Source organism: Choloepus didactylus, chromosome 10 (genome assembly GCF_015220235.1).
Source record: "Choloepus didactylus isolate mChoDid1 chromosome 10, mChoDid1.pri, whole genome shotgun sequence".
Lineage (NCBI taxonomy): Eukaryota > Metazoa > Chordata > Mammalia > Pilosa > Megalonychidae > Choloepus > Choloepus didactylus.
In genome coordinates this window covers 27,853,020-27,876,472 of record NC_051316.1, presented here as the reverse complement: position 1 = coordinate 27,876,472, position 23,453 = coordinate 27,853,020, and the positions used below count along the sequence as shown (strand labels likewise).

The window sequence follows — 23,453 nt, the reverse complement described above, 5'->3', positions numbered from 1 at the left end:
TAATCTCTTCTAGAGCTTTATATAAAGGGAGTCATTCAGTGTGTACACTTTTGTGCCTGGCTTCTTTTACCCAGCAAAATGTTTGTGAGATTTATCCATGTTATTGCTGGTATAAGGTGTTTATTCTTTTTTTTTTTTTAATTGATGAATTGTAGATCATTGTATGAATAAGCCAGTTTGTTTACCCACTTTCCTGTTGTGGACGTTTGGATTGTTTTGGGCCATTATGAAAAATATGCTGTGAAACTTCATGTATGTGTCTTTCTGTGGATATAGGTTCTCATTTCTCTTGGGTAGCTATTGAGGAGTGGAATTGCTGGATCATATGATAAGTGTATCTTTAACTTTATAAGAATCTGCCAAACTGTTTCCGAAGTGGTTGTATCAGTTTATATTCCCACCAGCAATGTATGGGAGTTCCAGTTGCAGCACGTCCTTGGAAACACTTGGTCTTGTCAGCCTTTTAAATATTTGCCATCCAACTAGGTGTGAGATACTATCTCATGTGTTTAATTTGCATTTCCCTGATGACTAATCATGTTGAGCACCTTTTCATGTGTTTATTATGCACTCATATCTTCCTTTGCAAAGCATCTCTTCAAGTCATTAGCCCATTTTTATAATGTGGGCTTTTTTGGTCATTTTATTATTGTGCTATAATTTTTTTTAAACTCTAGGTACCAGTCTTTTGTCAGATATATGTATTGCAGATATATTCTCCCAGTCAGTGTGGTTTGCCTTTTCATTTTTTATTTACATTCTATACCCCCGATTTTCCACACTTTTTTTCTTTACTAATTCCATCATAGATTTATGTTAGGTTATTGCAAAATTAATTTCCTGAAATACTTCATTATTTTTTATTCTTTACTGTGTTGTTTTTTTATTTCACCCTGATGTACTTATGTTTCAGCCTGCTGATTCTCATGGTTTTTTACTATTATTTCATAGTAGTTGTATCTTCTTGTTTAGTAATGAGAACGCCAGTTTCTTAAATTTATCTTCTGGCTTCTGTAGTAAATTTATTTCCGAGCTTTATTCTTCCTCTGAGTCTTTGGAATGATTTTTTTTTTCTTTTCACTTTTACTCTGCAGTATGTTTCCCCCCGGGCTCCTGGCTTTCCTCTTTGGTGTATACATTAGCAGGATAAAACGTGGGTTTTCTTTAGCTCCACTGACTGTCCACTTGTGTGCTGAATGAATCCCTCTCTCAGATCAACCAGAGGAAGGTTAGTTAAAGTACACAGCTCCCTTATCCAAGTGTCTTCTTGGCAATTGTCTAGTGAAGTTCTGGGCTCCCATGGGATCTTTTTCGACCCTCCCTGCGGGTGCCCTGGCATACTCAACTGACTGAGTACATGAAACACTGAAATCTCAAGCAGGCATTTCTTCCCGGACTCCTTGGCTTCCCCTTCTGCCCACAGGCATTTACTTGGACAACCATGCCTTCCAGAAGGCAGTGCAGTTCTCCCTACCCCCACCTCGCCAGACCTGCATACTTTCTCATTCCGAGTTCGGCCCTGCAGTTCAGATGTAAGAGGCCAGGTTTGGCAATATTTCTCAAACCTGAGCATTATTTTTTCTTTTTAGAGGAAAAAAAATTTCACAGATTCACTGGGGTTGACTTAAATTATATTAGAATGCTAATTTTAAAACTAAAGCTATGACTAGATACAAACTCTGGATGCTTTTTTAACTCTTATTCAACTGTAAAACCAAAATAAAATTACAAATTAAACACAGCAAAACTATTCAGTCAATAAAATTCAATTTAACAATTTAAATTTGATGTAAAGATTAATATGAATATGGTGCCGACAGCCCCATGCAGGTTCTTTTGAGATCTGTCTTCTTTGTATTATCCTGAGCCATGTGATGACCAGTTTTCCCACTGCTTTTCTTCTACTTGCTGTTAAATGTTTGCTTATATAGCATGCCGTGAAATCATTTAGCCTTTACACGGCCAAAAGCACCACCCTTGCATTCTTTTCTCAGTATCTCTCAACAATTAAAGCAGGCTGCCTCTCCCTGTGCAATTATATACACTAATGCAGATGTGAACTCTGAAATAGGTTGGCAGTACTGTTATATCTGGATGATCCAGGGGTCACAAATTACAGCCCATGGGCCAAACCCAGCCCACTGCCTGTTTTTGTAAATAAAATTTTAGTGGAGCACAGCCGTTTTCTACAGCTACTTTCACACTACCACAGAGCTGAGTAGTTGCACCAAAGGCTGTATGGCCCACAAAGCTTAAAATATACATTATCTGGCCCTTTACATAAAGTTGTCCAACCCCTACAATGTCCGTCTGTCTATTAATCTGTCTGAAGATTGTCATCAAAAACCAAAAAAACAATGGGTGACAGTGTGATTGTGAAAACCTTGTAGATAACACTCCCTTTATCTAGTGTATGGATGTGTATCTAGTGTATGAAAAGAAAAATGGGGACAAAAACTAAATGAAAAATAGGGTGGGAGGGTGGGATGAATTGGGTGTTTCTTTTTTACTTTTACTTTTTTATTCTTATTCTGATTCTTTCTGGTGTAGGGAAAATATTCAAAAATAAATTGGGGTGATGAATGCATAACTGTATGATGGTACTATGAACAGTTGATTGTACACCATGGATGATTGTTTGGTATATGAATATATCTCAATAAAACTAAATTTAATTAAAAAAAAAAACAAAGAAGAATTAACCATTTTCCATTTTTGTGGAAAACTTTCATATCTCCAGGGATATATCTTTGTCTCTTGTTTTCAGAATGACACGTTTGAGGCAAAGTTATAATAAAGTCGACATTAATTGGGCTTTGCTCATGTTCATTCCACTTCTACCCCATGCGCTATCACGGAGCAGACTTTACCAATTCAAACTGAGGGAGGTTTTGAGCTAGACAAGGAGAAAGAGCTCTATGCCTAATATTGCAATCCCTCCTGAGCTCACAGCTGGGATTTATCAGGACAACCAGGAAATAGTACTAATAAAGCTCCTTGCCAGAACCAAAATGGCTGTTCTGTGGATGGAATGATGTCTACAAATGTATTTGCATTCCTCAGAGAGAAGGGTATGTGAGTACAAGATGATTTTATTTCCTTTCCAAGTCATGTTTTCCCGATTGGTAGATTGGTCTCACAGGACCTGCGCTTTCTTCACAGTGCCCTTTAAAACGATGAGCTATCCTTGAAAACATGAGCGGCACAACCCAACCCAGCCAGTCACAGTTTCCATCACGGTGACACATCGCCCTGATTAGCACATTTGCCGAGCACCAGCTGATTTCCCGAAAGAAGCAAAGCACGTGGGAGCAGTTTAATGCAATGAGGCAGATAAGAGTGGCACAAATGACAGCAGCCCTTGGGCAGGGGACAGAAGTCAGAAGATGGACTGCCGAGTCCTGGCTACCTGAGGGAAGTCATTCCTCCTAGCTGTTTTTTAAAAGAAGTCTAATGGCTTAGACTGTGGGGTGATGACCATTTTAAGAGTTTTATTAGTTGAGTAGGCGCTATCCTTTTTTTCAAGAAGGCTAAGTCAGTGCCATAGATTTAGATTAAATTGTTTACTCTTTTATTATTCACTTTCCTTGGCATAATGCCATTTGGGCAGATAGAAATATTATCCTGCATGTTATTGTCAGTGTTATTGTCAGGCTGTATTCCCTGCAAAATGTAGCTCAACTATTGAGCACAGAGACCCAATATCCAGCACAGTGCCTTGTATATAATAGGTGCTCGAGATTTATCTGTTGAATAAATGTTCTCCATGTAATCAGGCAGAAGTAATATGTTTCTGGAAGAAGCATTGAAAACCACTACTGATAGTGACAAAAGTGATTTCAGAGTCGTTTCTTTCAGTTATGTTTCCAATGAGAGTTTATGCCTTTTCTCCAAGTTTAATAGAATTTAAAGGGGGGAAAAAGTTGCTGTAATACTTTATCCTTCCCACCCCCGTGTGGCAGAATTTTTTCTTAGTTTTGTTTTAGTTTTTGGTTTTATTTTTTGTTTAGTGTGTTCCTACTTCCCAGAAAAATAAAATACGCTGCTTATATTTTTTGTGGGAGGTGTCAACTAAATAAGTGAGACTGCCTAATACTGTATAAGCTCCTTCCAAATATAGGAGAAAAAGCTTAAGAATAAGTGAAAGGTGTTAAAAGCTATAAGTGCCCTTGCATAGGATCTGGTTTCATTTTTCTGTGCAGAAGTAGGACTGTAGACATTACTTCATCCTGGGCAAAATGCTACTCCTCAGCCTGCCCAATAGACCCCAGCTCTCTGACATTTTATTTCTCTTAGTTTTGTGTGGGAAATACCAGGGAAAAGCCAAGATTTCAGGGTCCAGACCCTCCTGTGTGCAATTGAAAGCCAACTTTTCTTCCCTTTTGATGGCTCAAAATGAGCAATACTGTTTAAACTGCTCCCACAGTATGCAACCAGGAATTACGTTCAAGGAAATGGTAAATTAAAAGGCATTTAGGAATGGTTATGATTAAGTGTTTGCAGCACAAAGAGAGAATGCAAAGTAGAGAAAGCGCCTTGTTTCTAGAACTGAGGAAACTTTATTCTGGGCTGGTACACATGTGTTTTCAAGAACTAGGGAGAATAGAATAAACGTATTCATCTTTTCTCTTTAGAAAGCTACTGCATGTTCTCCTCTGTTATACCCCTCGTAAAGTCTCCCATAGTTTTGTTTTTTCCCAATCTTGCACTTTCCCAATCTTCGCCAGGTAATGCTTTTGTTTTGTGATTTGTTTTTGATTAGTTTTTGCTTACCGTCCTAGCACTACTCCTAGAACGTGTGGAACTCATCCTTTCTTTTGGACAATGATGATTCCAGCAGGCACGTGGATACCAGTTCTTGTTGCTGTGGATTTCTGTCTTAGACTTGACATGCGTCAGTTTCCTCATGTGGATAAACTGGTGACCATCTGGGGTGGCGTGATTTGGTGTCCAGTTCACCCATCCATTTTGTACTCAAGTTTAAGGGGAACGCTGTCATCTGCATCACAGGTCAGAATGGCCGGTGAGACTGGGGGAACAAGCCTGGCTCAGTGAATCCCTTTAGGAATTCCATTAGCCATGAGGGAACCTCAAAGCCTGTGGAGCAGCTGTGCTCTGCGTTCAGTAGGTGGAGCTCTTTCACCTGGTTCCCCAGAGTGAACTTGAAGGTCCTCCCGTGGGGTTCCTGCACCTTGGGCGGTACCATGTGGCAGGGAAGGAAACCCGAAGCCCGGCCCCGGGAGGCCTGGGGGCTGGTGGCATGACCTGGCACATCTCAGCAGCTAGGCAGGGCCGGCGCGCACCAGCCCAGGGCATCTCGCTGTCTCCTCTGTTCTGGTGCCAGCCACAACCCTTGAGCAACAGCAGAGAGGAACTAACGAAAGACAGTCACGCCATGAGTATTCAAGAGGGTAGCACTCGCTCTTAAAACCAGAACGGGTAGTCTCAGCATCCTAAAAGTGGGGAAAGAAAAAGCTGGCGTGTGTGCAAGATGCAAGCACCAGAGAGGGAAATCAAGAGGGGAACAGGAGCCAAAACTGGGTGTTTGCCTCCTTTATTTTACATATTTCATGTGTATATAAATATATTACATGTCTGTATATATTTCTAAACAGATGTATTCCTATATATACACATTCCTATACATACTCTCAAGCACCTTTAATTTGTGATACAAAGATGTCCCAAAATAATGAAATAGTTTGAAGTTTGGAGCAGTTTGGGCAAGAGACTCCAAAATAAGGAATAGTGGATAGAAAAAAGAAACAATCAAGATAGGAAAGAAGCAGGGGCTACGGAAGAACTGAGTATAGAAATATGTTCAAGAGAGCATGTATCAATCCCATGTTTCCGAATGCTTTGTGCTAGTTGTTTGGCTTCCAGTGGGAATGTTTAAAGGGTAAAATGGATGCTTTTAGTAGGAGGAATTTGGGTGTCTGTTTTAATTTTCAGTGAAAACATCACTCCTGAAATATAAGAGGTTCTATGAGATGTTTAACTTTGCAAAGATAAATAAGGCGCAGAGGCAAAAGCAGGGTGGTTTCGTGTGTGGTTGTGGCTGTGTCTTTGGATTGTGTTTAGTGAGTTTATCCAAGATTCCCCTAAGAATAGGAAAAGGAATTTCTGTAAATCTTGCATTTCATTTAATATTAGTAGGTATGACTGTTATACAAAAATGAGTACAGTATCTTGATTTTTTTCTGTTAGATTTTTCTTTCGTTTTATAAAAATGATTTTCTAAAATAATCAGCAAAATTTTTCACAGGTGATGCATAAAAAGTTTTCTCTCCCCACAAACTATTTCATCATGTGTTTCCTTTTTTCCTCTCTCTAATAATTACTCTCCTTCCCTTGGAATATAGAGTCCTCAAAACTATTCACTGAACAATTAAAGTAATTTTTTTAACACCTTATGGTTATTTTTTTCAAAAATAAATTTTAAACTGCCTCTTAGGCTTTGAATGATCCATTTCAAATCCTTATACCTGCAAAAAACCACAGTCCTCTTTAAGGAATGTTCCATTCCTGAGTTTGGAGATGAAAATGCCTCTTTGGATCTTGTAGCAGCTGCTATTGTGATTATATGAAACAATCTCTGATATTCTGTATCTGTCTCACTGGTGAGAAAATTGAATTTTTCCCCCTAAATAAGTTCCAATTTGAGAAAGTGGCATAAGCATTTTGGGGAACTCTGATCTCTTTCTGGGGAGGTCAGAGGTCCAGCTTTATGGGATCAGTTCAGAAGGCAGGGAAAGCTAGGTGGCTGCTCACGCCTGCAAAGTTAGAGAGTACCATTTCCTGTGGGCCCCTTCCGTCCACCCCAGCTGTTGGTCTTGCGGATGAATCCCCGGCCTAGCTGTGAAATCATCCAGCGGTGCTGCTGGCTTCTGGCCTCTGTAGAGGAAAAACCCTGGGTGAATTCAAGTACAGCGTGTTCCCTTTGTTTTGCAGCTGGTGTGGTGAGGGAGTCTAGTTCAAGTGGATTGAATCAAAAAGGAGAATGAACGCATTCACTGTCTATTTCATTGAGGATGGCTCATTTAAAGTAAACACCTTTCAAATGGTCTCCAAATGGCCCGTTCTATATGAAGTCATACAGGATGCCCCCTTGGGGCTGTCATTCTCCTTTAAATGGATCGCTTTGTGTGCACTGCGTTTTAATGCCCTTCAACCTTAAATGCCATATGTGCGCCTCATCAGGCCATGGGCTTCAGTGCACATGTGGCACCCATACCGCCAGCATTCTTTGCATCTGCCTCCAGAAAGTCAGCTCGAGCAATGGGGGAGGAAGCTGGGAAGATTAGAGCTTGCAGTTGATGATGATGATGATGATGACAACAATGATGACAATAGGAACATTGCTTGAACATTTACTGTGTGCCAGTTACTATGCCTAGTGAGTTCTATCTATATTATCTAATTTAATCCACACCTAGTCCTGTTTCCCTCATTAGAGATGAGGAAACGGATGCATAGAGGGATTAAGTAATGTTCCCAAACTGGTACGTGTGGAGCAGGGATTTGAACCCCAGCAGTCAGATTGCAGAGCCTCAAACTCTTAACCAATGGACATAACTCAAAAGAAACTCTCATCCATTCCTTTTGCCTAGAAAAGCGAGGTATTTTGTTGTTTTGTTGTTGATCCCAAATAACAGACAATCCAGAAATTATTTGATTTCTCTTTGTCTTTGGAATGCATGTTCTGCTTTTGGGGGCTGTATTTGCACCTTATTTGCATTTTTTGCAGTCTGGTTTGAAGATGAGGTCATGTGTTCCCTAAGCAGCTTCTGGTGGCAGTGGACAGTCTTCATGCAAGATTCATGGACTAATCTTGTGGCAGACAACCCAAAAGAGACTCTTCCACAAAATGAGAATAAAAGAAATGCCCTCTTCATAATGAATAAATAAAACCCTTCCCTAGAGCTCTAGAAGCTTTTGGTGAGGATGGCGCTGGTTCCCAGCCTTTGTCTGGAATCAGGGAAAAGAAGCTCAGGGCCAGACACTTTCGAGAAGCATCTGAGAGGAGTCCAACCTGAGTTCTTAGGGATGTGGGTTTCTGGCTGGTTCTTTTTGGCCCCAGCTTATTGATCCTCCCTGGACTGTCACTTGGCATCCAGGAAAACTTTCTTTGTTTTAAAAGCTTGAAGCATGAAACTCTTTATTCCAAATGAGCTCCACTAAGTAGAGGAAGTCTAGGAATCTAGAAAAATTGAAAAAAAGAAAAAAGTCTTGAAGGTTATAGAGGAAATCATCTTGAGCATTTAAAATACGGGTTTGAGTGATGTTTTCAAGACATTTCCAGTAAAGATTATTTTCCTTCCCTCTGGACCCCACTCAGGTTCTCACGTTTGGTGTCTCACTCCCAAATACCAGGTCATTTAAGTTTGCTGATTTTTTTTTTTTTTAATCACTAATCTCCATTTCACGACCCCGCCACATCCCTTGGTGGCTTCCGGTGCCCTCCTTATATCACCTCGAGGCCAGGGACATTCTGTAAAGAGCGCCACGACATGGCATGTTCTGGCCTTGCTTGTGGCCTCAGCAACCTGGTGCAGGGATCCAGCTAACACCTCTAATTCCATTAGCTGGTTTCTCTTTGGGAAGCTGTCTCAGTGCCCGCTGTCTCCACAAGCCTCATCTTGCCCACGTACAAGGTGGATGGAGCAAGAACCAAAAAATCAGGTCAGAGATTCAAGGCAGGACGGAAGGAGAAAGCCTGTTGTGAGTGTTTCATTCTTAAGAGGATTTCTTGACAAGATAGTGCCTTCTCCCTGTCTTTAAGTTGCGTGTTCCTTCTGATTTATGTGTTAGCATTTTAATGGTATCTCAGAACCCAAAAAATGGTGTTCTTCTTCTAAGATTTCCTTTTAATTAATTGATTTATTAGTTTTATTTTTAGTTTTTTATATTAAAAATGTACGTATTTAAAGAGTTGACTAGTTCTACTGGGTTTATTATAATTCCCCCCTCCCCCTGTCCCAAGCAGTCCTCTGCCCCTCCCCCATTTTCCAAGCTTCAGAGGTGGCCACTTTCACTTCTTTTTGCTGATTATTTGATATTTACCTCCATGTCCTCCAATAAGATGCTTGTTTGTTCGGTGTTGGTCTTTCCACAGTGGCAGATAGGATCAAGCTCCCCCCCAGCTCCCCTCTCCCTACCCCATCACACACATGCTCCTTTCCCAACATCCCATCTTCCTAATATAGCTAATAGCATAACCTTGGTTAGAGCAACCTTCTTTGTATTATCATCCTATCTATATTTGTTATTAAGGCTGAGCTATGCAGTAAAACTATGATTGCTTTATTGTTTCTGTACCACCTGTTAATTTGTCTTGAGTTAATAATTGTCTTATCATTTTGTTTTGTTGGTTTCACTTGCTTGGTTTTCTGTGTATTCACCAATCCCAGACTCTTTGAAAGTTGCTTAAATCTCCTTTCCAAATGCTCAGATTTATCAGTTTTTCTCTCAATTTCATCTCCCAGAGGGAGTGTCTTCTGGGGCCCTTTAACCTGCTCCAGTGGGGACGAGTGTCTCTCTTTAGTAGGCAAGAGCTGGCTCCTGGTATCTGGCTTCTCCATCATTCTGCAGATTCCCTTTTCTTCTGTTCTGTATTGGCTCCTCTGTCTTCTTTCTTGGTATACTATCTCTCTGAAGCATACTTTACATACTCTAGTAGTTTCCAGAGAAGACGGTGTGTGGGAGGTGAATTTTTTCAAAACCACAGGTCTGAAAATGTCCTTATTGTATGTAACTTTGTTTCTCTCTCTTTCTGGAAGCTTGTGGGATCATGTCTTTGTCCCCAGGGTTCAAAAATCTCAGTGATGTATCTTGATGATGGTCGATTTGTAGTCAGTATACTGACTATTGTGGACTCTTTCAATCTGAAAATTCTTGCCCCCTTCAGTCTGGGGAAACTTATTTGAGTTTTTTAACTGATGATCCCCACCCCTCTTCTGTTTTCTCTGTATTCTTTTTATTGATCGTGTATTACTTGGATGTTGGATCTCTTGAATTTGTCTTTTTTTGTTTTTTATTTTTTTATTAGAACAGTTTTAGGTGTAAAGAAAAATCATGCAGATAGTACAGAGTTCCCATATACCATCCTCTCAAATACACAGTTTTACCTATCATTAACATTTTGCATTAGTGTGGTACTTTTGTTATAATTGATGAATATTGTTGTTATATAATTATACTATTAACTATAACCCATAGTTTACATTAGGATACACTCTTTGGGTTGAGCAATTCTCTGTTGTTGGTTTTCTTTATTTTTTCTGGTAACTTACATACAACCTAAAATTTCCCACTTTAAAATATACAATTCAGTAGTGTAGATTTTATTCACAAAGTTGTGCCCTCCATCACTGTCATCTTTTGCCAACACAATTTTCTGTCACCCCAAACAGAAATTCCAAACCAATTGAACATTAACTCCCCATTCTTCTCCCCAACCCAGCTCCTTATCACCTGTATTCTAGTTTCTGACTTTATAAATATGTATACCCTGTTTATTTCATATAAATGAGACCATACAACATTTGTCATTTTATGTCTGGCTTATTTCACTCAACATGATGTCTTCAAGGATATTCCATGTTGTAACATGTACCAGAATTTCATTCCTTTTTACAGCTGAATAATATTCTATTATATGTATATACCAAATTTTGTTTATGCATTCATCTTGATGGACACTTGGTGTGGTAGTTTGAAGCTGTATGTACCCCAGAAAAAACTCGTTCTTAAATCTAAGCCATTCCTGTGGTTATAAACCCACTATAAGTAGGATCTTTTGATGAGGCTACTTCAATTAAGGTGTGACCCATTTCATTGTGGATGGGTCTTAATTCTCTTACTTGAGTCCTTTATAAATGAAATAAATAAAGAGGAAGACAGAGAGAAAGCCATGGAAGCAAGAAGCTGAAATCAGAGTAACCCAGAAGAGAAGGGAGAGACCAGCAGATGTCACCATGTGCCTTGCCATGTGACAGGAACAAGGATCGCTGGCAGCTGGTCTTTGAGTAAAAAGCATCGCCTTGATGACGCTTTGATTTGGGCATTCTCACAGCCTCAGCTGTAAGGTAATAAATTCCCTTTGTTTGAAGCCAATCTGTTTCATAGTATCTGCTTTAAGCAGCCTAGCAAACTAAAACATTTGGGTTGTATGCTGGTTAAGTTCATGTGTCAACTTGGCCAGGTTTGGTGTCTGGTGCACAGCAACACTCCATCATAAACATGGAAGTAGTATATATGAGATAGGGTTTGAGCAGGTCCTGAAGGCACAAGTAGGTTACACGAGGAAGTGGCCCAAATGCTTTCAGTCCCCACTCCTGCCACATTAGCTCTTTCTCAGGCCACAGCTATGGCCTCTTGGGGGAGTTCTAACAGTCAGTTGACTGAGGAAAAGAAAACTTGGGCCTGGATTACAGATAGTTCTGCATGATATGCAGGCACCACCTGAAAGTGAACAGGTGCAGTCCTACAGCCCCTTTCTGGGACATCCCTGAAGAACAGTGGTAAAGGAAAATCCTCCCAGTGGGTGGAACTTTGAGTGGTGCACCTGGTTGTTCATTTTGCTTGGAAGGAAAAATGGCTGGAGGTGTGTTTGTATACTGATTCACTGGTTGTCACCAGTGGTTTGGCTGAATGATCAGGGACTTCAAAGGAAGATTATTGGAAAATTGGTGACTAAGACGTCTGGAGAAGAGGTATGTGGATAGACCTTTATGAGTGGGCAAAAATCATGCAGATATTTGTGTCCCATGTGAATGCTCACCAGAGGCACATTTTAAAAATCAAGTGGATTAAGATGACCCATTTTATGGATGCCAGCTGTCTTCTTTCCCCAGCCACTCCTGTCATTTCCCAATGGGCTCATGAACAAAGTGGCCATGGTGGTAGAGATGGAGATCATGCATGGGCTTAGCAACATGGACTTCTACTCACCAAGGCTGCAGAGACCAGCAACAGAGACCAATATTCAGTCAACGATATGGCACCATTCCCCGAGGTGATCACCTTGCTACCTGGTGGCAGGTGGATTACTTTGTATCACTTCCATCATGGAAGGGGCAGTGATTTGTTCTAACTGAAATAGAAACATATGTCAGATATGGATTTGCCTTCCATGCACACAATGCTTCTGCCAAAACTACTATCCATGTATATTCTGTAGAATGTCTTATCCACCATCATGGTATTGCACACAGCATTGCTTCTTATCAAGGAACCCACTTCACAGCGAATGAAGTGCGGGAATTGGCATATGCTCATGGAATTCTCTGGTCTTACCATGTTTCCCATCATCCTGAAGCAGGTGAATTGATAGAATGGTGGAATGACCTTTTGTAGATTCAATTATGATACCAACTAGGTGGCAATCCTTTGTAGGACTGGGGCAGTATTCTCTAGGAGGCTGTGTATGCTCTGAATCAGTATGCACTCTATGGTCCTGTTTCTCCCATAGCCAGGATTTACTAGGTCCAGGAATCAAGGTGTAGAAATGGGAGTGACACCACTCACTATCATCCCAGGTGATTCCACTAGAAAAATTTTTGCTTCCTTTCCCTGCAACCTTAAGCTCTGCTGGTCTACAGTCTTAGTTCCAAAAGGAGACACAACAATGATTCCATTGAATTGGAAGTTACGAATGCCACCTGGCCACTTTGGGCTCCTCATGCCTCTGAATCAACAGGCGAAGAAGGGAATTACTGTTCTGGCAGGGGTGATTGATCCTGACCACCAAGAGGAAATAGGACTGCAACTACACAGTGGAGAGAAAGAAGAATTTGTCTGGAATACAGAGAGAGGGCGTCTCTTCATACTACCATGCCCTGTGATTATAGTCAACTGCAACAGCCCAATCCAGGCAGGACCACCAGTGGCCCAGAAGCTTCAGGAATGAGGCCAGCTGAGGTGCTTGCTGAAGGTAAAGGGAATATGCAATGGGTAGTGGAAGAAGGTAGTGATAAATATGAGCTATGACCACATGACCAGTTACAGAAATGAAGACTGCAATGGTTATAAATATTTTTCCTTGCTTTGTTATGAGTATGTTTATAAATGTACATAAAGCAAATATATTTTTTCTTCCTTATTTTATCCCCTTATTATATGACATTTATGACATTAAATTCATGTCATAGTCTTCAAGGTATAGGACCTCAAGTTTAAGAATGAATATTACCCAAGGACTTGCACCCTATTCTGGGGGGAGTTAGTGCATTTCTGTTTGTACTCAGGACTGTTGAGTATTGCTAGGTGAAAATATGACTGTTTTGTTTTTATTTAGAGATTAAATATTGTTTAAGGAGGTGCATATGGCTGCCAAGATGACAAGGGGTAGACTTTGGTGGTTAAGTTCATGTGTCAACTTGGCCAGGTTTTGGTGTTCAGTTGTTTGGTCAGGCAAGCACTGGCCTGATTGTTACTGTGAGGACATTTTGTGGACTTCAGTTGTCAGTAAGCTGATTACATCTATGGCTGATTACATCTACAGTCAAATGAGAGTTGTCTCATCCAATCACTTCAAGGCTTTAAAAGGAGAACTGATGATTTCAGCAGTCAGGAGAGAGAATTTCCGTCTCTACTTCGGGCAGTCACCAAAAACCTTCATTGGAGTTCCCAGCTTGTAGCCTGCCCTATGGAATTTGGACTTGTACATCCCCATAGTTGTGTGAGATAATTCTTATAGAAACCTCATATTTACAGATATCTCCTGTTGATTCTGTTTCCCCAGAGAACCTTGACTGATACAGCTTGCTTTCACCCCTTGGCTAATGTGATTAGTGCTGCTGTGAACACTGGAGTGCAAAGATCTGTTCAAGTCCCTGCTTTAGATTCTTTTCAGTATATACCTAGAAGTGGGATTGCTGGGTCATATGGTAATTCTGTACTTAACTTTCTGAAGAATCAGCAAACTGTTTCCCACAGAGGCTGCACCATTGTACATTCCCACCAACAACGAGGGAATGTTCCTATTTATACTTGTTATTTTCCGTTTTTTAAATAGTAGCCATTCTATTGGTGTGAAATGATACTGATTGGTCTTTTATTTTTCCTTTCTTCCCTCATCGTTTTGTCTTTTTTGCTTCTTTCTGGGAAATTTCCATCCCTTTTATTGAGTTTTTCTTTTCTTCTGTCATGTTTTAAATTTTCTTTGTTTTTGAATGCTCCTTTTTAATAGTATGCTATTTTTGTTGTAGGTCTGCAATAAATTCTCTTCACTCTCACTGGTTTCTTTGAAGTTTTTTTTTCTTTTCCTCCTTGCATAATCACTGTCCTCCAAGTTGCTTGTTTCTGTTTGTTCTGGTTTCTCAGTTTCTTATTAGGGGCTTTCTAAAGATGTCTGGAGGTTCTCGGTCTGTTGGCACTCATTTAGGACTAGGGGACTAAAATGCTTATTGGAAGCTCTGGGTGCATACGGGAGGCTTGTCCACTGTGAGCTTCACCCCAGACTTATAGGAAACCTCCAATTTCAGTTTCTTTAGGTGTCTTTGCCTGGATCTGTCAGGTTCCTTCAGTCTCCAGCCTGGAGGGTGAAGGCCTGGCTGCCAGAATTCTAGGGACCAAATGAGAGATGGCCGGAGGTCTCAGCATTCAATGTGCATATGTTCATCTACTCTTATTCATTTGCTTTCAGCTGTGCCATTCTTCCCAGACTAGAGGCCCTCTCTTCTGTTCTCTTTAGAAAATAAACCTTCACCTATTTGGTGGGATGTGTGAGGGTTGGACAACAGGCCCAGGTATGTGGAGTCAGGGAGGCCATTAGGGGTCTGACTGTTGTTAGACATATACTCAGCCAGCCCTGTTTATGGTGGTATTTCCTCCACCCCAGTGCCTTTTGGGACTTTTAGGGTGTCAAATGAGCTGATTCTTGTCTTTCCCTATTGCTAACTTAGGATTCAGGCCTGCTGTACTATTTGCCTCTCTACCGTCTGAGTTCTAGCTTCCAAACCCTTGTAGATACTGTCTTCTATTTTATTCTTCCTGTTCTTGTTGGTTCATGCCTAAGAAAATCCTTTTACTGTCTTCCAATGGGGTTTTAGAAAGAAGCAAAGGTAGCCTTAAGCACTCATTCTTCCATTTTTACCTGAAAGCCTCACCTTTGCTATTTATTTACTGAACTCCCAAGGGTCTGAATAAGAGTAAAATCCTGTGGCCCATGGTAAACACTCCAAAGTGTACTCCAGAGAAAGAATGACCAGGCTACAGCCCTTTGATTAAGAGAATTCAGTTATTTGGGACTTTTTCTTTTTAAACCAATGCCTTTCAAAAGTTTTAGTTCCTCACCCACTACTTCTTTCCTCTTCATCCACCTCCAGCCCCTGTGCCTGCTTCACAGTCTTGGTCCAGCCCAGATTGAAATTCCTCATGGAGCAAGCACAGGAGACATCAAGGTGCAGAGAGAGAGGGAGTGATGGGAAGGTAGAAAGGTGAGGGAGAAGGGTTCAGTAACATGTCATGTCAGATCCATGTCATGCCTTTATTAAGACCGCTGTGACCGTCCTTACCCTTTTCTTACTGGCTTGGGATCAGAGCAGTGATTCTCTATAAAGCTAGGGCTTTCCTTCAAGCCCAGTAGAAGCTACCTGGGCTCCACCATTACTGGATTGTGTGTGTATGTGTATGTGGTTTAAATCTACAGAAATCTATACTCTCACAGGTCTGAAGTCTAGAAATTCAAAATCAGGTGTCAGCAAGGTTGGTTCCTTCTGGAAGCTCTGAGGAAGAGTCTTCTCCATGGCTCTCTCCTGGTTTCTGGTGTTTGCCAGCAGTCCTTGGAGTCCCCTGACGTGCAGCGGCATTGCTCCATGCTTCTGTCTGCATGTGGCATCCTCCTCTCTGTGTTTCTGTCCACTGGTCATTGAGTCCACAAGAGGCCAGAGGGAGGCCAAGGGCAGGGAGCTCAATCAAGCTGCAGAGAAATCTCAGAAATGCCCCCTGTGCCCTTGGCCAGTGATTGGCTCTTCAGGGCAACAGCACAACAGGAGTGGAGCCGGGAGTTCTCCAGGCTTGGACATTTTCCATTTCTCCTAAAGGTTCTCACAGAGCCTGAAGCCAGAGGACCCTTCTTTTCATCATTCTTTTGTACCCTTTTTTTTAAATCGTGATAAATATGTCTAACGTAAAAAGGTTGCCATTTTAGCCACTCTTAAGTGTACAATTTAGTAGCATCTATTATATTTGCTATGTTGTGCTAATATCACCACCTTCCATTACCAAAACTTTTTCATCACCCCAAACAGAAACTCTGTACCTGTTAAACAACAACTTCTTATTCCCCCTCCCCCTGGCCCCTGGGTACCCCTAATCTACTTTTTGTCTCTAGAAGTTTGCCTAATCTAGATAGTTCTTATTACTAGAATCAAGCAGTATTTGTCCTTTTGTGTCTAACTTATTTCCCTCTGCATAATGTTTTCAAGGTTCAGTCATGTTGGAGCTTGTATCAGAACTCCATTCCTTTTTAGAGCTGAATAATTTTCCATTGAATAGCTATACCACAGTTTGTTTATCCATTCATCTGTTGACGGACACTTAAGTTGTTTCCAGCTTTTTAATATTGAAATTGCTGCATTTGTTCATCTCTTTAAAGAGAAGTGTGCCTTCAATTCTTAGTCATCTCCAGAGAGAGTGATAACAAGAGTGGCCATTCTGATTCCAGAAGCAGGAATAAACTTATACACAGTTTGTAGAAAATAGCTTTTGCAGCCCTGAGCTTTCCATTCTGTATTCCACCTTCAAGTATCTCCTCTAATGACTTGCAAACTTGAGTTTCACAAGATAGCATATTTATTTTTTCCTTAAGTTTAAGTCTTTGTTTCCTATCTAAGATTTTATTGTTCATTAGAGGAGTTTCATGATGTATTTCTTTGACTCTAAGGTGATAAAGTTTCAGGGGATCAATAATTAATGGCCCCTATTACCTTCCTGAGTTCAGAATTTCAGTTGACAGACAGACAAAGGAGTCAAGCATATGGAGACCAAAATCCAACCTTTATTATTGACTTTTACAGATAAAGCACTTCAAAAAATGTTGCATTAGGTCTGCCGGCCATTATGGCCATGTTAATATTTTGATCCTGATTTGATATCTTATCTGCTCACCGACAAAGTTGGACAACCACAGGCCATTCCATGGACGTTGAACCCTCTAAAACTTAGCAAGAGAAGAATATCTCCTGCAAAGGAATTGGTAAGGGGACTGTGAAGGAGAGGCCAGGGGTGTGAGCCTAATGGAAGTTCCTCCCTGTGGGAATGTGAGGAATGGAGAATATGTTCTCTGTAACATAAGACAATATCAATTCCTGTTAAGACACACCAGCAATTATAGCAGAGCCTCAGGAAAAAAACCACTATATTAAATCAGATTGTACAACACATTCAGATTTTAGAAACATTAGCATGTTTTTTAAAGTTCCATCTTAGAATTGAGGGAAGTGAAATGTCAATCATTCTTCCCTTTGATAAAAAAGCCTTCTCTAACATTTGGGCTAAGTGGGGAAACCAGGCTGTAATCCAAGCCTGTTACCAACCAGGTGGGAGTCCTTGGCTCCAATATGCCTCTCTAGGCCTGTTTTTCATCTGCTAAATGAGGAATGGGGGGCCAATCCAATATACTAACAGATAAAAAGGATGGGAGGTAAGACCTGAACTTTCACAGCTAATTGGTTTCAGAGTTGGGTCTAAAACCCAGGTGCCTCCCTTCCCTAGTCTTTTGTGTTTTCTACTATATCCACTTTAGATTGTTTTGACTTGAATTTAGACACAATAGGGTAGTTACAGCCCAAAAGTGATCATTCGTTTATTTGCTCATTCATTCAAAACACATCAATGGAACACTTTTTTTTTTTTTTTTTTTTTTTTTTTAGTGCCAGGCAATAAGGATGAATAAGACATTCTTATCTCTATTGGAGTGTATACCCTGTGCCCTTCTGCGTTTGCAGCTGTGTGACCACCTCAACCACCACCTTATTTATAGCTTCACTTGAAGAGCTTCAAGGACTTCAAGCCCTGGAAGAGACCCAAACCTCCTTGGTTGCCCTGAAACCAGCATCCTTCCAACACTTTCCCTGAGTCCTAGAATAATTCTCCATCTGCTGATGGGAGTGACCTCCACACACTGGCTCCTACCAGCTTATCGCACCAGCTCTTCAAGTACCTAAAAGGAAGAAATACAGAGAAAGGTCCAGAACCACCAGTGGTCTCACGATGGTTTTTCTCTTTTGGTTTGTAGGGTATGCAAGCTGGCATTACTACGTCACCATGCCAATGCCAGCCTCCACCTTCACAATTGCAGTGGGAGCCTGGGAAGAAATGAAGCCACCATCCTGCTCATCAGATGATCTAGCAACAGAGAGAGCATCCCCAGCTTCCGAGACCAACTTCAGGTTTGTGCTGGGGAACTTGCTGAAAAACAAATACTTGAGGAAGGCAGTATGATGCATTTCTTCCAAGCACTGGGAATGTGAGTCATCCCTGCTGAGAAACTAGACCAAAATATGATTAATCAAAGCAGAAAGGGCCCTACTGGGAAGGAAAGAAAGCCGAGAGGCAGAAAGGTGGGCATATTGTTTATGCAGGAAGAAGGGGAGAAGAAGATAAGTATATAGGAAATCCTCTGGGAAGTCAGATGAAATATTTTTATGTGTATTTGGTTAAGTTAAATTCAGTCAAACCCCCCCACCCCACCACCACCATACACACACCTTTTAACTTTGATTTTCAGTTGTTATTTGATCGAAACCATAATCAGAAGAGGTTTCTTGTAGGCCACTCAGCTGTTTATGGTTCCAATGACTGCTATTAGTGTTGTGACTGTAGTTTGTCACCCTACTCAGGGGCACAGTACCCACCAGTGCTTTCACAAGGCTATCCGGTTAAGGGACTCCTGCTGGCTCAGGGCTCTATTAACTTCAGGAGCATGTTTGTCTTTTTTCAGAATGGATCGGAGAAAATCAGTTTGAATTTTTAGAAAGTTACTATAGGCCATTGGTTATTCACTTGCAGGCTCCCCAACTTCCAGCTTGGAGAGCCAAAAGAACAAGAAGGGGAATGCACTTGGGAGACACAAAAGTGCATTGAAATTATACATCGTTGCATTGTGCTTCTTTCCTGGGACTTTTACACCCAGCTCAGTTGAGTCATTTTTCCTATTTTATAGAAAGTCACTGAGTCAGCGCCTTCTGGTGGAGAAAGCCCAGAGTAGTAATGGTATAATTCATCCTTGAAAACCAACTAAGATAGGTTCTTAGTGCAAATTGCTTTAGTGTTGGTTTTATTTTTCCATGTTGCTTTAACTCTTGTTGCAGTGGCCTTAGTGGGTGGCCTCCCCTGTGAGGGAGGGGACAAAGCCATTGTGCCTTCTCTTAGGACGGGCTTGTCTTATTGCCTGTATTTTGTTTTTTGAGGGAGGTGAGGTAATTTCCACTTCTTGCTTCGTAACTTGCTGTTCCAGTTTGCTAATGCTGCTGTTATGTAAAATACCAGAAATGGATTGGCTTTTATAAAAGGGGTGTATTAGTTAGAGTTCTCTAGGGAAATAGAATCAACAAGAGATATCTTTAGATACAAGATTTATAAAAGTATCGCACGCAGTTGTGGGTATGCACAAGTCCAGATTCCATAGGGCAGGCAGCAAACTGGCAATTCCGATGAAGATGTTTGATGAACTCCTCAGGTAGTGAACTGGCAGTGTTAATGAACATGTTCGATGAACTCAGGAAATGAACTGACAACTCCAGTGAACGCTTCAGGAAATGCTTCGCTGGCTAGCTGAAGAAGAAGTGAAAGTCCTCTGTCTTGCTTAAAAGTCTTCAACTGATTGGATTAAATCAAGCTGATTGCCTTCTCTCATTGTGGAAGACATGCCCTTCATTGATGTAATCAGTCACAGCTGCAGCCAATTGACTGATGATCTAATAAACCAGCCACAAATGTCCTTGCAGTAATGGTTAGGCCAGTGCTTGCTTGACCAAACACACCTGGGTACCATCACCTGGCCAAGTTGACACATGAACCTAACTTTCACAGGGAGTTTATTTGGTTACAAATTTACAGTCTGAAGGCCATGAAAATGTCCAAATTAAGGCATCAACATGAGTGTACCTTCACTGAAGGAAGGCCTATGGTGTCTGGAAAACCTCTGATAACTGGGAAGGCACGTGGCTGGCATCTGCTGATCCCAGGTTGTGTTCCAGCTCCTCTCTCAGCTCCTGTGCATTTTTCATTCTTTCTCCCAGGATGTTTCTCTCTAAGAGCCTGGGGGTCCTGTCTTAGCCTATCCCAGGGCAAAGTCTGGGCTAGCAAAAGTCTGCTTTCAACAGCCATCTCCAAAATGTCTCTCAGATACATCTCTCCAAAATGTCATTCTCGGCTGCTCTGAGGTCCTTCTGTTTGGAGCTCTTTTATAGGATTCCAGTGATTAAATCAAGACCTACCCTGAATGGGCAGGGTCCATATCTCCATGGAAATAATCTAATCAAACGTATTACCCACATTTGGGAGTGTCACATCTCCTTGGAAACATCCAATCAAGAGGTCACACCCTACTCAAAAAAATTAGTCAATCTGCCCCCACAAGATTGCATCAAAGAACATGATGTTTTGGGGGACATAATACATCTAAACTAGAATACTTGCCTATTTTGGCTGATCTTTCCTGAGCTATGTAGAGAATTACAGATTGATGATTGGACTTTACTTATCACTCCCAAGTGAAAAAGAGAGTCGTGGGCAGAAGTGACATGTTACTTTTACACATTAACATTTAATCCACAGTGTCAGACTCTGTGGCACTCAGTTCTCCTGCCACTGAGATTATGGAGTAGGCCTCATGCTGCAGTTGCAGAAAGCCTGTCTTTCTGAGGGAGGAGGACAGGTGTTCTGGAGAGCATTTGGATCCTCAGTGGACTTGGTATTAGCGAGAAGTAAACTGTGTGTGCTAAGCCTCAGAAACATTGGGTCATTTATTACTGCAGCACATCCTGGCCTATCCTGAATTGCTACAGAAGCCATTGGATGTTTGAAGTCAGGGAAAGTCTTGATCTAAATGTCCTCTCATTTAGTCTTGAATATGAGCCTGTAAGTCAGGGAGGTTATATTCTCCCCCCTTTATAAATAATGCTACTGAGGCTCAGACAGGAGCTTGTTCACATTCACATACCTACTTAGTAACAATACCTGGATTCACATCTAGGTCTGACCCCCTAGAGGTGTTTCAGCATCTCACCTGGGGGCTTTTAAAAACTGTACCTCAACATCCCTGCCTCACCTTGGGTCTGATCCACCCTCCCGTCTGGATAGTCACTACTGTGCTTGGAGACATGGTTGCTGATTGGAGTGTGCCATGTTGAGACCCTAAACAGAAGTGAAGAGCACTGCTTTGCACCTGGAGGTGCCATCCTCACTGGTTGCATCTGTTGCTCAGGGCGAGGCCACACTTTCCTTAGCTGTACACTGGAGACCTTGGTCAGGGGTTTTCAAATTCTTCCTGGTCAAGGAGCATTCAGCTCTTCACCTAAAGCCTCAGGAGTGAGTGATTGTTAGCGCAGATGTGCCAGTTGAGAAACACACGTCATAGGAAGGCTGGGGGAAGGCAAAGATTGAAGTGTGCTCTTTTGTCCTCCTAGACACATTCCCAAGCGAGTGGGCAGCAATCATTTCCTGTGTGCTTCCTCTCTTGCCCAGAAGCAACTGCAATGGCCTTTCACTTTTTTTTTTTTGCATCCATGATTCTGAATGGAGGAGGCTATGGCCACATCAAACAGGGATTCTGGAAAGAGATGATGTCTGCAATTCCTGTTGGAGTTCAGGAAAAAGACTAAATACTAGCCCTCTTTTGTCCTCCTGAGTTAAGAAACAAGAGAAAGAGACAGATGGAAATCAAAATAGCGGTTTGATTATTGACAGAAGCTGGACTGGAGGGCAGGCCTAGGTGCCTGGTCTCTGTGGCCTTTGTAATACTCCATTTCTGAATTAGGCAATGTCGCCCACCCAGTTTTCAACCCAGTTGAGCTGCTGTCGGTTTCCACAACCCAGATGCGAAGCCTGCCCAATGTGTGGCAGATGGCAAGCCAGAAATACCCTTCTGTCGGCAAGCAGATTAAAAAAGAGAAAGCCCTTGAGTGGTGAGCCAACGCTGGGGAGAGAGGTCAAGGGCACTACCCTAAGGAAGTCCTTGTATGCAGACGTGAGGCCTGGGGCTGGGGGTCCCTCCCACAGCCTTCCGTGTCTAATATGCTGTGACTAAGTTTTCCCTTCATTTATCAATGTGCTTGTCTATCAGAAATGTACTGCTGATAAAATAATAGCTTACATTTGCTTCATCCTGCCCAAGCTGTGTGCTTCATGTGTGCTGTCTTCAGTCGTCAGAGGGCGGTTCGTGTTTTTATTCATTGAATCTCTGGCTTCCTGCTCAGTTTGCCAACAAAGGTGCTCTTAAGTGCCAAGCGCAGTGGTGTTTTTGGTTATATTCACATCTGGTCCCTCTTGCCTTCCCCAGCCCCCTTTCTACTTCAAACCTTCCTAAGACCACCAGTTCAATTCATATAAATATAACTTTTACAGGGGCCTCATATACCACAGGCTTTCATTTGCCTAAAGTGTTCATCTGGGTCCCAGAAATTTGGCCAAAGAATCGGTCACTAAACTTTTGATCACTATTCATGTGGGCTGAATTAGAGGAAGAACATTCCCTCTTTCAGCTCCAGTTCCACACGTTCTCCAGCCCACTCTGGGTGATCATTTTAGTATATACATTAGTTATAAGGCACTTAGATAAACTGCCCAAAATTTCTTAATTTTATTAGGCTGCAGCATAGCCTTCTCCAACCACAGGGGAATCTTTGTATTATATTTAACTTCTCAAGGCCTTTGTTAAAGCATGGTCTTCACTTTGGGACCATAAGGTTTAAGCACAGCATGGAAACTTGGATAAAGTCCAGAGGAGCTCAGCAAAAAATGATTAAAGGCATGGAAAATCAGCACTGTGAAGAAGAAAAGATATTGAGCTTATTTATTACGAAGAAGAGAAGACTTGGTGGGAGAAGATGGTCTTCTTTATAGTTGTAAAGTGTAGGAAAAGTTGTCTTGTAGACCTTAGACGATGAGGCCTTGTTTCCATCCCTTTGAAAGTCTAGAAAAGAAGGAATATCTTAAATGTTATGGGTTGAATTGTGTCCCCCCAAAAAGGTATGTTGAAGTCCTAACCCTCCACAGGACCTCTGAATGTGACCTTATTTGGAAATAGGGTCTTTGCAGATGTAATTAGTTAAGATGGGGTCATAGTGGAGTAGGATAGGGCCTTAATCCAATCTGACTGATGTCCATGGAAGAAGGGGGAATAAGACACAGAAATAGAGACATGCAGGGGAGAAGGCCATGTGAAGACAAAGGTAGAGATTGGAATTATTCAGCCACAAGCCATGGAACACCAAGGACTGCTGATC

The 23,453-nt window shown here is 41.5% G+C and overlaps 1 protein-coding gene across 6 annotated transcripts in view; it reads left to right on the top strand.

Moving 5' to 3' along the window:
• The window catches only part of LOC119545490 (aminopeptidase O (putative)), a 358,623-nt gene that overhangs the window by 59,271 nt on the left and 275,899 nt on the right, over positions 1-23,453 (top strand). For all 6 annotated transcript variants that reach the window (XM_037851043.1, XM_037851041.1, XM_037851039.1 and 3 more), the window contains one exon: positions 18,242-18,395. In XM_037851043.1, the coding sequence (XP_037706971.1) occupies positions 18,242-18,395 (154 nt within the window). The remainder of the gene's footprint in view (positions 1-18,241; positions 18,396-23,453) is intronic.